At 32.2% G+C, this 16,725-nt stretch overlaps 2 protein-coding genes across 2 annotated transcripts; one reads left to right on the top strand and one right to left on the bottom strand.

Moving 5' to 3' along the window:
* Positions 1 to 226: 226 nt before the first annotated feature.
* On the top strand, positions 227 to 5,096 carry LOC122596002 (ATP-dependent (S)-NAD(P)H-hydrate dehydratase). Its single transcript, XM_043768497.1, has 10 exons — positions 227 to 665; positions 1,367 to 1,443; positions 1,870 to 1,979; positions 2,461 to 2,575; positions 2,942 to 3,004; positions 3,114 to 3,277; positions 3,748 to 3,809; positions 4,153 to 4,219; positions 4,423 to 4,602; positions 4,727 to 5,096. The coding sequence occupies exons 1-10, from the start codon at positions 452 to 454 to the stop codon at positions 4,752 to 4,754; spliced, it is 1,080 nt and encodes a 359-aa protein (XP_043624432.1). The 5' UTR covers positions 227 to 451; the 3' UTR covers positions 4,755 to 5,096.
* A 1,167-nt stretch (positions 5,097 to 6,263) lies between these two features.
* LOC122596428 (nuclear transcription factor Y subunit C-3-like) lies at positions 6,264 to 10,509 on the bottom strand. The gene is made up of 4 exons (XM_043769003.1): positions 10,399 to 10,509; positions 10,233 to 10,292; positions 7,811 to 8,620; positions 6,264 to 6,565 (listed from the first exon to the last, which is right to left on the bottom strand). Exon 3 carries the CDS (start codon positions 8,598 to 8,600, stop codon positions 7,815 to 7,817), a length of 786 nt encoding a protein of 261 aa, XP_043624938.1. The 5' UTR covers positions 8,601 to 8,620; positions 10,233 to 10,292; positions 10,399 to 10,509; the 3' UTR covers positions 6,264 to 6,565; positions 7,811 to 7,814.
* Between the last annotated feature and the right edge of the window lie 6,216 nt (positions 10,510 to 16,725).

Raw genomic sequence — 16,725 nt, 5'->3', positions numbered from 1 at the left:
GACCATAGGATTAGCCTCAAAATCGAAAAACCTAAAAAAAAAAATTTAAGTTTCCGGTGATGAAATAGTTTTGGCACAAAAACAAACATAAAAACGGCCATAAGGCATGCTCTTAACGTTCACAAGGATCGGCCAAAAATGGCCGATATATATAGTCGATCCAACTTGCTAAAACGAGCCGATGCACATGCTATAAGTTTGTCAAATTGACAAAGCTAGCGGAACCAATTTGCCGATAAAATAAGACGATCAGCCCCTAAGAAAATCGGTGCGGTGCAATCTTCAATATCATTTCTATCAAAAATTTCCTATTTCTGCGAAGTATTCTCCATTCATGTTGTACACACCCCAACCATATACTTAAAATTCTTCTCCGAATTTGGGTAGTTCTTAGTTAGGTAATCTTGAATTCTGTGTGCACTTCAAAAACTATACATACACTGATATATTTATGCACCACTATAATGGCAGTATAATAAGAAGACAACAACACTTAATCAGTTGTTTAGTATCCAATTATCATCATAGTAGCATCAGCTGCAATTCATCAAGAATGCAAACAATGATGATTAGTGGGAGCCCTAATAGTTTAGAAGTTGATGCTATTAGTATTTTGAGGTCAATCGCTCCTACCCTTGATTCAACTAAGCATAAAGGCCAAGCTGGTGAGAACCCCTTTTGAATTTGTTGTTAAAGTTTTCATCTTTTATTCTTTTTTGTATTTGGTATCTTAAAGTTTGCATCTTTCTTTTTATTTTTTTGTATCATTATGTTATTGTATAGAAACTGTAATTATCACGGTGTATGATTTGCCTTGGTTATGGTGGCTTAGGTTATATAAGGGGGTTAACAGTTTACTGTGTTATGATAAACCTATTAAGCTCTTTAATGTGTTTGGGTGGAGCTTTTTTAGAAAGCTTATAAGCTTTCGTTTCTCCTAAATAAGCTAATAAGAGTAAGTCGACAAGAAATGGGGCTTTTTGATAGAAACAATAAGTTTTTCTCATAAGCTTAGCCGAATGCCCCCTTAGGTGTGGACAATTATTTTCAAACAATGGTTATTTAATTTCACGTTCAATACTTTTAAAAGCTTAATCCAGAATTACTCGTGAAAGCTGTTGCCATTATTTTCAAGGCGGTTTGATGTTAGGTCAGGCTCAACCAGATTTAGTCTTTCTTTGAGGGCAAATGTTGGTTGGTAAAAGAATATAGATATAAGCTGATGATCTATCAATTTACTAGCATATTGTTTTGTTTGATATATTTTGGACAGACAACGTAAGTGGTTCAGGTAAAGAATAATGCCACCGAGACTTGGGTTTTATTTCCATCTTTAATTTATTAACGGGTTTTGTTCTTTAATCAGGAAAGGTAGCAGTTGTAGGGGGTTGCCGTGAATACACTGGTGCGCCGTACTTCTCTGCTATTTCAGCTCTCAAAATTGTTAGTTTCTACACACATCATTTATTTTAGTTTGGACTATGTTTCCTTACATTTGAGCTAGCGAACTTTGCAGGTCGGGTAACATGTCAAAAAGGGTTTGGGTCAAAGTTGGTTTGGGTTGCAAACACTGTTTTGCGACTCTTTTATAAATCACTGGTAGGTTTTCATCATTCAGAAATAGTACAGTAATGCAAGTATTTCAAGTAAGTGAGTTAGAAAGTTGTATGCAATAAAAGTACACTTCTAACTTCGAATCGGTTGGGCACATTTCTTTTTTAGTTCAGTTATATGATTTGACCCATTTGAGATGCCAATGAGATAAAGAGAACCCAAACCAACCTGCCCATAAGTAAATGGAGCAAAATTGCTTCCTCTATGTAGGACCTTTGAATGTCTTATAATGCATTTCCCCATATGTTCAATCAGGGTGCAGATTTATCACATGTATTTTGTACTAGAGATGCTGCTCCAGTTATTAAAGGCTACAGTCCTGAGTTGATAGTGCATCCTTTGCTAGAGGAATCATACAATCTGAGGTTAGACTTACTGCCTTAATAGGGCATGTCCGGTCGGTTGACCTGCTAAGGGCCTGTTTACCAAGGACTTAATGGGCCTAATAATAATAAAAAAAATACTTAATCTATTATCTATTTATCACTAGATCAAAATTGACATTATTTATCCATTCAGTCACTTAATCTACTCAACAATCAATGGTAAAAAATAATTGAACACTTTTTTACCTTGGTTTCTTAAGATAATTATTACAATGATAATCATACTTTTCTTTTCTAATAAAATGATGTAAAAGGTTGAAGTCATTGTACATACCCTTTAAGTGTATTTCTACCGTTCTTTTTCTTAGCCAAATTTTTTTAACTTGTTTGAGAAAAAAATATAGACCAATTGACTCATTGATAAGAAATTCGTTCCAAGTTGCCACATCTAGATTTCTCCATCAATTTCTCTACTCTGTATTTTCATAAAAACCTGATCCCGATTCTCGTGAGTTATCAGGGATGAAGACAAAAAATCAATCTCAATGCGGGTTCTTGCTGAAGTTGACAAGTGGATGGAAAGATTTGACTGTCTTGTCATTGGCCCTGGGCTTGGAAGAGATCCATTCCTTCTGGTTATTGATTCTTTCTCTATCTTCATTTAAATCGTTTGCAACAATTGGGGATGTGTATAGTTAGGTTGGTTGATTTGGGCGGCATATTTAGTAAATTTGGTAGCTCAGATTTCTAAAGAGCAGGGGATACAACATAATTGAAATTAACAAGTCACACTACAAAATAGCACATACATGGATTGTATATGAATAATATGAATCTTTTCATATGTATAATAGTTCAGCTAGACAATTTATATCCATTTTTATAGAACCTGTACAGGAAAAATGTAAAGATCAGTATGTTTATAACTTCTGTTTTTTTTCAAATTTAGCATCTTTCTGGGCCATCTAAAGTTTTCCATATAACCTTTGGTATGCTTGAAGGATTGCGTAAGTGACATTATGAAGCATGCTCGGCAAAGTAACGTCCCAATGGTCATTGATGGGGTATGAATTCTAAAGAACTATGGATATTTTTGATTTTATTTTTTTGTTTTAGTTATATAATTCTGTTTTCATATGCCATTTCTGGATACTATTTTGAGTTGTTTTATAGGATGGGCTATTTCTTGTCACAAACTGTCTTGATCTAGTACGTGGGTATCCTTTAGCTGTTCTAACGCCAAATGTAAATGAGTATAAACGCCTTGTTCAGAAAGTTTTAAACTGTGACGTAAATGATCAAGATGGGCCCCAGCAGTTGCTGTCTCTTGCCAGCAGGTAATTTCTTATAAGGATAGTAAGATTATATCTTCTTTGTGATTTTTTAATCCTTCTGTTGAGTGTTGATAGTTTGTTTACATAGATATGGCAAATGGGGTGTGTTCGGCGGATTGGGTAACGGTTCAATATGGGTGAATTTGGCGGCTCGGGTTGGCTTTATCTAGTGCCATTCATGTGTTTATGCATGTCAAGTATCATTATGGAGGTTATATTATTAATAGTTTTCTATACATTTAAACGTTATGCTTTAGGAGGTTTAATGCATTAAAAGTTCACTTTGTGGGGGATTTTGGACCCATTTCACATATTTACTTTCAAGCTAAAATTATAATTTTACCCTTTTGACCTGTTAGAGATAATGTATAACCTAAACCAAACTTATAAGTAAATGAGTTGAAATGCCCACCTGTAGTTATTGCTGACGACCATGGTTATTGTCATTAATAGATCAATCTTTCCTTTGGCAGTATTGGTGGTGTGACTATTCTTCGTAAAGGGCAATCTGATTACATTAGTGATGGCAAAGAAGGTATCTGTTATTGGATGTGATTTAAGCATTTTCTAAATCTTGGAGTCTTACTAAATTATTGTTAAATCTCTTGCACCATATGTTAGACTTGTATAGAGGGCACACATTTAAGATTTTAAACCCATTTATGTAGAACCTGCTCAATGTTTTGGGTTATATGTTGACAATGTTGTTGATAACCAGCTAAAACAACACAACTAAAAATATACATAAAAAGGGTTAAACGATTAGAAACTGATCCGATGTATAGTCAACTTATTAATTTTATAAACAACTTTCTCTATAATTGTTCCCATATATTTTTAGTAGTCTTTTAGTATTAAATATTCTTACTTGAATGCAGTTAAATCAGTTAGCATATATGGTTCTCCTCGACGCTGCGGTGGGCAAGGCGATATACTCTCTGGAAGGTAACCGTTAACTCTAGATTGTTAGCTCTTTGGTTACATAAGGGAGTGTCTGATTTTCTATAACACTCTGGTTATGAATCAATGCTCATCACTTGGTATTTTCAAAGCTTTTAGGATATGTATTGTGGTCCGGGAGGTTTATTACATTATATTGAAATTTAGGATTGGGATATCAAGTTGTACTCCCCTTTTTTATTGAGCAGTGTTGCGGTATTCTTAGCTTGGGCTCGGCAGCTTGTTGGTAAAGGGCAGCCCAATATCAACCCTGCTATGTTGGGTTGTATTGCAGGATCCGCTTTAATGAGGAAGGCAGCATCAGTTGCATTCGAGGATAAGAAGAGATCAACCCTCACCACCGATATTATAGAATGCTTAGGAAGAAGGTAAATGCACATTTATATCTGATGAAGAATTTATCTTATTCAATCATAATGCACTTCCAAATTTTTTTTTCCAAAGCATCCAGTTGTGGAAATTGTCTAATTGCTAGTTTGTGTTCTTTTGCAGTTTGGAGGATATTTTTCCAGTTTCTTAGCTTTGGGCATGCTTAACTCATGATTGCCATCTTTCTCTCTTGGAGTGATGGAGGGCGGTAACATGTTGAGTTTGAAGAAGAAATTATTTTCTTTCTTGGGTCGATCTCGTCTTGGTGGTTTCCTAGTATGCAATAAATGCATGCATTTAGCTAAGCTTTATTGGGACAGCAAGAACTAGAAGTAAAAGTTGCCAATAAATCAGTTATTTAGGAAATAAATTGGCTTGAGCCTAAAGATGAAGATGCCAAAGTTGCAACTTTACTTCGGAATAGATAAATGCCCATAGTAGGTTTGTGTTTATGTGAATTCTTACCGATATATAAAAGACATTATCTTGGAAATGCCTGTTTATAGAGTTGTATCAATATATTTGTGTCTGGCCGAAAGCCCCTGAAACATGATTATATTATCTTAAAACAAAAAGGTTACATATCATTAAAATTGAAAGAAAAGGTTGAACCCAGAGTATCAAGTTGATGACACGCCTTGTGTACTAGATGCTGCTAGGCTCAAAGCCTGTTGATAATAATACTTCATACAACCTATTATAGAACTCCTATCTAAGGTCGTTACTCATCTTGAATAAGAATTTCATATGGTCTCTTCACATCTCTATGATTCAAATGGAGCTCATCATCAGGCTACTGGTACAGTTTCTGACTTGAAAATGAGCTACTCTATAAGGGGCTCCTGGACTATGATTGGAATGGTGCAACCAGCATATCATAGGTAGTCATCGAAAACCAAATAAGATCGGAATCCTACTTGGAACTAGCCAGACAAACAAGCAATTCCACCAAATTCCATTCTAAAATAGGAGAAAGCCAAATCAAGTAGATACCGACATTGTAAAACTTTAGGCTCAGTTCTCAAGTTGATTATCAATATTAAGATATTAAATATCATTATTATTCAAAGTTAGGATTTAACATACTCAGGGAAACTACTTTAACTCGGGTTGACTCAACTAGATAACATGATTATGTAAATGTCAACGTCAAAGTTATCAACCTCATCATGCGCAGGGTATGAGATCATTGGGATGTACACGTCTGGATAGAGACTCCATAAAGAAAGTTGTAAATAGCCTATGTTTTAAGAGCCAAGCTTAACTCAGCTTAAACCAAGTCAAGTTCAAATATTTTTCAACAGCAACTCGCAAACCCAATTACACCCTATTTGCCATAAGACGAGAAAATCAATATGGTTTACGTTTCATTATTAGGTCAAAGTGTAAAATTTCAGAAACCTTTCTAGAAGTGCCTATGGAATAACCTTTCTAGAAGTCGCCAAATGACTTTATTCGGTAATCAATGGGTGTGTACTGTTTGTATATCACATATAATCGACCATGTTAAATGATAAATATTGATGAACTTGGTTAACAAGTGACGTTTTGAAATATCCCAAGACTTACCCATTTGAAGCCTTGCTCAACGTGGCTGGACAGTCTTGACACTTAGAAGGCGTGTAATAAAAGGCGTGTAATAAAACAATTAGAAGGCGTGTTTGGGAAACCTACTGCAATCAGAAGGGCATATAGCATGCCTTTTGCATCTGATATGAGTTTTGACTTATGAAGAGCCAGGTCCAGATATTACACAGGTTCGCCGCCAGGCGCCAACATCATAAAACAGCAATATTGTCAAGGAGAAGAGATACAGACATAGTTAAGGACTAAAAGCATTCCTAAATAACCACATGAAAATCAAACCATACAAATTTCCAACGAGTTGGTGTTGCTACAAATGCCCATGAGCGAGTGTTGTCTACATCCAACATGTTCAGATTTCCATTTCTTGCAAGTCTCCTGTAAACATAAACCATAAAACAAATATTAGACTTATAAATTTATTTCACTTTCAATAATATGTTGAATTCATCAAGCAAAAGGCAATAACAAGTATTCGGAAATCAAACATCATTCAGTTTTCTATAAAGTTGTCATTTAATAACATTGACAACAAAGTGCAAACAATGCGATGTGATTTGAAGCCACTAAATGCAAATAACTTGGATGAATGCAAAAGGATTAATCTATTGATGAAAATAGATAATATTTAACAAAACATCAGCTTTGAACTGAACCGGACAGAACCGAGAACCAGAACTTTCTAATGTCACGGACTGGGCACCAGGCCATGCAAAACCAGTCCAGGTCCATTTGGATTTGCTGGTTTCAATAGTTCACACTGGGTTTGCACACCCATAGTCGCATGGCAATATTTTTGATTTGACAGTTAATTATTTCCTATGCTTTTTTTCCCCATATTTGCTGGCAGTATTTGATAACACTTTCATGACACAAGCCCACATAAATTGGTTTTGTAAAGCTAAATTTCAGATATAACTTACTATAAGCTCGCATCAAAAAGTAAAACTCTGTTGCAATAACTTGTACTGCACAAAATACTTGGATTAGCACTTAAACACAGCAACCATGCTAGGAAAATCATATCAAAAAAACACCGTATGGATAAAATTGAGACCCAATAATTTCTATTTTAACGGGGATCCTTGAATCCAGTCAGCAGGCCTACCCCCATTCAGTGTGCACAATAAATTACGTTAAAGAAGTGTGCATTAATGAACAGAGCTGCAATGATTACTACTGAATGGGCCGAGTAGGGTTATATCTTATCTCTAATATGGTTGGGGGGATGGATTGAAAGGTAAAGGGTCAAACCAGTGGGACAAACTAGTCAGAAAAATATCAAATATGATATGTATAGCATAAAACCTTCAAAATCATCTATTTTTATTGAATATATTGCTACCGTCATAAAATAAATTTTGCACACCAACCGAAAAGGTAATAACTTTGGACTAAAAAGTGACTCGTATCAACCAACCCCGGCAATTTCAAACCATACCAACGAAACTATTTTCACCCATTACATCTTGTGTTGCCACTTCTGGAAACAGTGGATAAATGCAGTCAATACAATGGTAACTAAATATATTAAATTTGCACTTTGTCATAAACATCAAAATTTAAGGCACAAATGTAACAGTTAACTCATGGTCATAAAAGTGTACATGGTTTAGGTGATACCTGCTTAAGCATCTTCCTGTGGTTCTTGTTGTTGCTGTTGTGGCCACATAGGCTGGGCCATGTACGGACGAGGCTGCTGCCCATACAGAGCTTGAGGATCCACGGGCTTACCCATATACATCCCTGAAGCACCAACTTGTGGAGGCGGCATATAATAGTACGGAAGACCCTCAGTTGGAGCTCCAACAGGAAGGGGCCCACCCCTTGGCATCGTAGAAGCAATAACTTCATCTTTTAAATCTTCTCGTGGTACTATATCAACCAAGAAGTCAAATATATCAGTCCTTGTAATAGCAGCAGCAATGTCGTTTTTCTGAAGGGTCCTCCTTTTGTTCTCTTCAGTGTGATTCCAAGACCTTAGGGTCAGCTCAAGGATGAACATTTCACATGCACGGGCAAATATAACCGGTGCTTCGGCAGATATCATTCTCACATCTTCATCTGCTTTCATGATTTTTTTGATCCTAGCCAATGGTAGACTATGGTTCTTGAAATCAGTTGTTTGCTCAATTTCTTGGTATTGATTTGCCCAAAAATTTTGGAGTTGTTGATGCAACTGCTGCTGTTGTTGCTGGTGGATGTGCTGATAAGCAAGTTGCTGTTGTGCGAGTTGGGCAGGAGGAGATGGAAGACCAGACGTTTGTGAAGGTGCACCTGATCCTCCAACTGATGTAGGGGGTACAATACCCATCATTTGATTTGTTGGATAGGGTGCCATACCGTAAGGCATCTGAGCAGAGCTACCAACAGCCCCCATTCCTTGGGCCTGTCCATGGCCTTGCTGATCCATCTTCACAACTATGCTTGTCCCTTAATAATGCATAAGAAAGTAACTACATTAAATTATGAAAATGGAGAAGACAGAAATTAGCAGCACAAGTTAATGTATACGAATGGACTTCATGAGAAATAGATCAAATTGGGATTTTGATTTCAAGCTTTCACGGAGCATGGACGGATATTTAACTTGGGTCATGCATTTTAACAGAAAAAAACTGATCAGCAATAAATTAGCATTAGAACATCCGAAATGGAAAGATGAAAAAAGATAAATTAGGGAAAAAAAAACATCAACAAGCTAAAACCATTGATATTACATGAACTATGATAGAAAAATCAAAGACACTTATAATTATAGAGACAGAAAAAAGCAACATCATGAAACCACTCCAAAATAAATAACATCGGCTATAATCATGTTTGTTATCAGTAATCTTGAATGAGCTAAAATAAGAAATTTCATCATTTGAAAGAGTTAATTATTTGATCGTTACAACAATAATTCTAGGAATACAACACAGGTTGGTCAAATTGCGAAGTAATCAATTAAGAGACGGGTAAACATTGAGCACAATGAATATAATATTTCCTTTCATAAACAGAACAAAGTAATCGAAAAAACACAAAGCATGATATATATATTTGATATCAAAGGTAATAAACATAAAAATTCCCTTGCTTTAAACCAGTACTAACATAAAGGGTGTGTTAGAAATGCATTATTCAAAATGCTCATGTCTTATTGAATTTTGAATTGTTCTATGATTAGGTTAGCTTATTTACAGTCCATAATTGGCTGGTTAGATTCATATATAGCTAATTAACACCTTTCTAAGGTTAGCCTGTTTGCAGTTCGTATTGGCTTATAAGATGCAATTAAAGCTAAAAAACACTATCAGAAACCATTTTGAGCAGTATAAAGCTAATAAGCATAATTTAAGATCTTGGAGGTTTTTCAAAAGGGAGGTGATATATACACACCACGGGTTAGCGATACACAAACAATGTGATGCTTTACATCATTGTACACTGTGACGTGTGTAACTTTTATGTAAACACTACCTCCCTTTCGAAAAAGCTAACATCTTTCAAAAAAGCTTTTACCCGAACACTCCCACACAAGTGTTCTGGCAACAACAAAAAGAAAACTTCACCGAAACACTTTCACACGATAAGTCATTTAATATACGCCCAAATCACACACAAATCACACCCCTATCTACACACAAATCACATTAACTTTTCACTTCTTTCTATCGATCTTGGCATTTATATCAACTACATTCAGTTATACCGAAAAATAACTTTAAAATTAAAAAAAAAAAAACTTTATTATTAAACAATTAAAAAAATTTAAACCAATCTAGTAAGCTAGTAGCTACACTAAATATGATGATAAAGTACAAATCTTTACCAGACAAAATTGATGCATACTACAAAAACTTTAAAATATTATATATAATAACAAGTAACTTATACCTAATACTCGTATGTAAATAAATTAATTTGTTAAATTTTGAATCTTTACCAGTAATTCTATGCATATAAAATCTTGAAGTAAAAAAAAAAAAAAGATAATCCAAAAAAAATCCACAATTACGAAAAATATAAATACATATAGGTGAAGGAGCTAATAATATACCTGAAAATGTGTTTACTGTCTTTAATTAAAGGCGGAGCAAAATTCAAGAAAAAAATATATCTGTAATATGATATAAAATTAAAGAAAAGCAGATCGAGAAAGAGTTAGTGAAATAGATAATAAATAGATGAAAGGAAAACAAAAAAAACAAGTTAAAAGATGAAACCTTTGTTTGATTTTGAAGTAGCTAAAAATTTGATTGATTTAGGGTTTTGGAACTCTGATTGAAAAGGGCAAGTGACGACAACACAAATACCTAATTTTTATATTTATTGTTTATTACATATATGTTGTGACTGTATATATAGTTGGGCAGGGGGAGTAATCTTTAGTTGGGAATGGATGTCGTGTTAGTTGGCGTATTTATGTTTGGTTTTCTTGTTTTAACTAATCTCTTTCATTTTTTTTTTTATAAAGGTTATAGCTTTAAAATTAGGAAGTTAGGATCAAGACGGTACTCGCATAATGCGATAACAGCATGTGATGGTGGTGACGGATGATAACAGCGTCAAATAATGTAGGTAATTGATACAAATGTATTTAATTCAAAATTTGTAGTAGAGATATATTTATGATATAAAAGACTGATGATGTAATTTAATATTAAGTATTGTTAGTAATTTATTTCATTTAAGATAATTTGTTTAATTCATGTATCCTATTTTTCTTCACTTTCAAAATGAGATTATAATTTTTATAGTATACAAATATAGATTTGACATTTTACATAGTGATATTTTTTTTAAAAAATAATTTTGACATAACGATAGAAAACGATTTCTAGCAACCAATATGAACTTTTAGTCCCTATGAAAATAAGTATATGAGTTTCGTGTCATTGTAAGTTCATATTTTTATATCAATACTTCTTTATTATAAAAATTGAACTATCTTATGTATGACGTTTTTCACTTTTTTCTATAGGTATTGATGACTAGTAAAAAATAAGACATAACTTATCTTGATTATCTCTAGTTTTGTTGATATAGTTTGTAATCTTGATATACAATTAGTGGTTATTGTTCCTTCTACAAGGTTGGCCATGGAACATAAAATTTGGTATGTCATCTTTTGTTTACCCATTCGATGTAAATTTCTTTCCTATACAGAATACTCGTATATTCTTATAACACAACTGACGTGTACACTCTTTTTGAATTGATACAATTGACACATCGATATCAAAACAAATTAAAACAAACACATACAAAAAATATTATTTGAAAAGTATCACCCTACCCTCAAAACCCACATTTGACAGGCATCATTCAATCTTCCAACCCTCACTACATTTTCAAATACTATTTTTTAATTTTAAACTAACCATTGGATTCAAAGCAACATTAATCAAAGCAACATCCGAATTTCAATGCGGCTTAACGCTGACTCAAAGTCCCGTGGGTTTAACCTACGCCAACCCGTGAGCGTTGGCGACAATATTAGAGTGTGGATTGAAACCGTGATGTCACACCCCACCTTAAGCGGAATCGTAGGATATGACGAAAAGATATAGTAATAGCACATGAAATTTGTAATAGAGTTATACTAAATGAAATCCAAATAAATGTAATTCCCACAAACGGGATAAGTCTAGGCAACACGCCTCAAATAGCAAAAGATGTAACAAATAGCAAATAGAGTTCAATGATTAAATGCAACTAGGAGTCCATGAAGGATCTCTTTATTAGTCTTCATAAAGTCCTTATGCTCAATCTCCTTAAGCATTGTTATTACCTGAAAATGAATGCTCGAAAATGTCAACATAATGTTGGTGAGTTCGTAGGTTTATAGGAATACAAATGAATTTGTTGTACATGATAAATGAGGTTTGGACAATAGTATAAATATAAACATGTAGTAGCATATTAAATATTGATCAATGTCATCATAGTTATCCAACAACACAATCCCCATCACTCCTGCCAACAGCTCAATCACACATTAAATACCAACAACTACCAACTGAAGTATAAAGTTGGTCGATAGTTATCCAATAGTCTTCAATAGATGTCAACAGACATCTATTACATCATAGAAATCAACACAAGTAAGCTAACATACACATTTCATAAGTACACGTATATGTCCAATAAACAAACTAGTTTTGGCACAGCTAGTAAAGAAATAAAAATATTTTGAGCATCATTTTCCCCCAAAGAAATAATATGAAAAGGGGTCATGAAACTCACCTCAACAAGCAAATAGTTATGCAAAGTCCAACAAGGTCGCTAGAATCTACACAACATATATATGAACAAGTTACAATTATGGACATGATCAAGAACCATCCATTGTAACCCGTATTTGATGATATATACATATATGGCTACTTTCAAAATATTCCCAACTGATTTGTCATATATTATTAAGTTACAAGTCACAACACTTAATATAGAGTATTTGTTTTAATGATTTATGATTTAGTTCTACAAGCTCTTATTCGCTAAAATTTTTGGTAATTTATCTATTTTTTTTATTAAGATGAGACAAACAATTAAAGTTTTCAAATCTTAAATACTGTAACCTTGGAGTGTTATAAACTTACATGAATTTTTACTTAATTTATTTCGCACATTAACTATTTTTAAAAATTCCATAATCACAGACTAGTCAGAAAATTCACTGTTTGCGCGCAGAAAAGTTTTATAAAAGTTAAGGGCCTTCGAAGCTTAAAAAAAATCCAAATTTTTACTGTACACTCTTAACATCTTAAAAATGTTTCTGGAAAAAAATAATTTTCCAGTTCATAAAATCGACCAAGATATGACTATTTGAATTCGACCTAAATCTGTTCAGAAAACTCAGCTTTGCGCAATTTTGTTATAAAATTCGTTTGGCAACCTTAAATTTCATATTTTGACATGAAACCACTTCCACCAGAAAGTAGACTTCCTAAACTTAATTTTAGACACCAAAATCGTGACTTAACCATCTTCCATGACCAAGATACGACCTTTCAAAGTTAACAAACCGAATCTGTCCAAATTCTGAAATAACTCAACTTACTGTTATAAAGACTATTACAACTAAATATTTATAGATAAACTTTCAAATCTTTCCAACACCTATTTACATTTGTTATTATGATTTCCATGCCTTCATAATTGGATTTCTGTAGTTACATTAATTATTATGCTACATTAAATACTTAAACTTTTAACATTAATATGATTTATACTTCAAGCTTTTGACTTAACCCTAAAAAAAAACACCTTTCATTCATTATTATAAATTTTGCCATAATATATATATATATTCATCAACATAGGTTACTTATAAATAAAAATTAATAAATAAAAAGATATGCTTATATATATGTGTATATATATATATATTATATATATATAAGCATATATATATATATTATATTATATTATATGAAAAGAGAAGACAAGTGATTTACCCCAAGTTTGATGATTTCCTTCTTAGATACCTTGAAAAAGAATAGAATATAATCTTTAAGAATTTTATTATTAATTGTAATTTAAATCAAGATTCATAAGAATTAAAATTAAGCTTACCAAAAAAAATTATACCTTTGATCTTGAGAGTTTCCCTTTTTTTTCTTTCTGGGTGGACGCAAGAAAAGAGAAGAAGGAGAAAAATAGTTTGTTTTTTTTTTGTTTAGGTATTTACTTATATTTATTATAAGGATAAGTGTTTTAGAGTTTGAATGTAATTAGGATATATTAATATATAATTTAACAAGAGTTCTAATAGAAATACAACTTTTCTTTTTTTTTTTCTTTTGGTCGTCCCCCTCTCCCCCTAAATGTTATACTCCATCATTTTTGATGTATAATTTTATTATATTTCTATTTTACTACTTGTATTGATTATAAAAATTACTTTGATAATTATTGATTTTATTCAACAAAATTCTACACTTGTTATACTATATAGGCACATTGACTAGTCAAGAAATTTAAAATTTAAGTTAGAAGCTATAATAAAGTACCGGTTTTGGTGACGGATGTCACACGTGATGCCAACCCGTGGGTAATACCAACACCCTAAGAACCATTTGAAAATTTGATAGTTGTATCAATCATTAACGAAATAACTATATGCTTATGTCATATGTTAACAAATTTTAAAAGTTTGATAGACATCTTGATCAATAAACATAACGAAATCAAAACTATGGACATATCTAAAAATATGTTGGTATTCTAGTGCTTAAAAAGTACTTAAATCATGATGGCTAAGAATTTTCGGTCATCGTTAAAGAAAAATATCACCTAAAAAGTGATTGTCAACATAAGAAACCTTAAATGACTTTTTATCCGCATTTGATTAATTGTCTTACCACTTACGACCACTAAGAGCATCTTCAATGGTCAAACTTTTTCTTAAAAGCTCTTTATAAAAAGTTTTTGATCAAATTGTTACTTCAATGGTAAAAGCTATAAAAAAATCTTTCAAAGATTGTTTAATAATAAAACTAAGAAGAAAGAGAGTGTCATAGTTCTCCAAAGACTTGAAGATGGTCAAGCTATTAGTAAAAAGCTTTTCACTCTAGTGAAGAAAAAGTGATACAAAAGCTTTTTTAAATAGTGAAAAGCTTTACAAAAAGCTTTTAACAAACTACCATTGGAGATGCTCTAAGTAAGCATTACACATTACTTTGTGGCTAAAATTTGTTGCTAAGTTTACTTTGAGAAGAAAATGATCATTTATTAGCTAAAAGCCAAAAGTCATTTATATCAGCCAAGGTTGAAACGACCATGTTAGTTACTTTGTGTTATGGCTAACGACCATGTTAGTTACTTTGTGTTATGGCTGAACCGTATTTGTGTATTACAAAATTTTATAATAACTTATCGACCAATTACAGTTCTCGATTTCTTAATGTTGACTTTTGTTTTTCAATTATGACTTTAATTTACACTTTTTAGTTTTCCATCACAAATTTACACTTTTTACACAATATATAAATATAATAAATAAATATTAATAGCTAATATATATCCAATAGAATAATAGCTAATATTTATCCAATTAAATAAAAACTAATATATATCCAATAATATGTTCTATCATATATATATATTTATATATATAATTAAAAATAAATTAAATTTAATGTAAATATATTAAGATCTTAATAATAACTATTGATCAATCATATCATTCGATTACATCAAATTGCCTCTCGCTAATGTTATCATTTGGGTTTTTACATAATTTTATTTAATTAATAAAAAACAAATAAATAAAACAATTATTTTTAATATGCTAATAAAATTGGTTTTTATCTACAAAGTCCAGTTTTCACACACGAACAAACAATTGTACATTGCATTATCTTGAGTAAGCCGAGAAGGGCTTTAAGGTGTTAATATGTACAAAGATGAGAAAATAAAAAACACTAAAACAAATTTCATCTATAAAGAAGTCTTTTAAATGATGAAGGAGGGCATATGTTTCCAATGTAGTTTTATTACATTAGCTTTCTTTATATTAGCTTAACAATTTTGACATTTGAATTAAACACTTAGTATCTACTTATATCTTCAACATTGAACTTATAAGCTTTTATGAGTTACATGTATTCATATCTAATATTAATAATGTCGTAATTCTCGTGTCCAGTGTTGGACACGGGTATAAAATCTAGTATTACATAAATTATCAGTTTTACATTAGAATAGTAGAATCATTAACTTTGTAGTATTAAACAATTGAAAGTATATCATTTTTATTCCACGCCCCACGTCCCGTAATGAGCACCTTTAAGCAAGTAAAACTCAGGCACGTTTTGTCCAATTAGTAGCAAGTCTTTAGATCCAATGCACTCGACGAAGTCATCTTCTGCAAACGATACTTGATTTATTTAAAAACTTGTATATTCTAACCATGAATTTACGATTATATGTGCAAAATATTACTCGTATTATTCTTCCAAAAAGGGAAGCTCGTTAACGGCCCAAGTAATCAAGTAAAAGCCCTTTATAATATAGTGGTGTTTATCACATGACATTGGAAAACATCCAATAGTGTCTTGCCTACTTATATGATAAGGTCTGCATATTGTTTTGGGCTTTGTCCAATAGAATGGTACTCTTGGACTAACTTTTAGAAGACTACCTTAAGATTTAACTCACTTAAGCATGAAAAGTTTGTCTATTACCATGTTTTACAAGTTTTATGCAAAATTATATTTATAATAGACAGAGGAAATTTTTTAAATAACTAAAAACTTATCAAATATATGATAATATCAAAAAAAAAAAAAAATTACTATTAAAATCGCAGACCTAAGATGAGTGATTTGAACCCCTTTCTTTTGTAATTCTCCTATATCCCAACACTGAAAAGATTTATTTTGAAAACAGGTGAAAATACCTAAGAATAACATTTAAAAATATATGGAGTATATTTTATAGTGAATGGAAATCTTTGAAACTATGGCAAATTTACGATTTTGTAGAAAACACTAGCTATAATATGCGATTTTGATGAGTTTTTTGTGAAAACACAAACAAGTTGA

This window comes from Erigeron canadensis, chromosome 4 (assembly GCF_010389155.1).
Source record: "Erigeron canadensis isolate Cc75 chromosome 4, C_canadensis_v1, whole genome shotgun sequence".
NCBI classification, from domain to species: domain Eukaryota; kingdom Viridiplantae; phylum Streptophyta; class Magnoliopsida; order Asterales; family Asteraceae; genus Erigeron; species Erigeron canadensis.
Note: the sequence above shows the minus strand (reverse complement) of the source record. Positions and strands in the feature narration are given on the sequence as shown.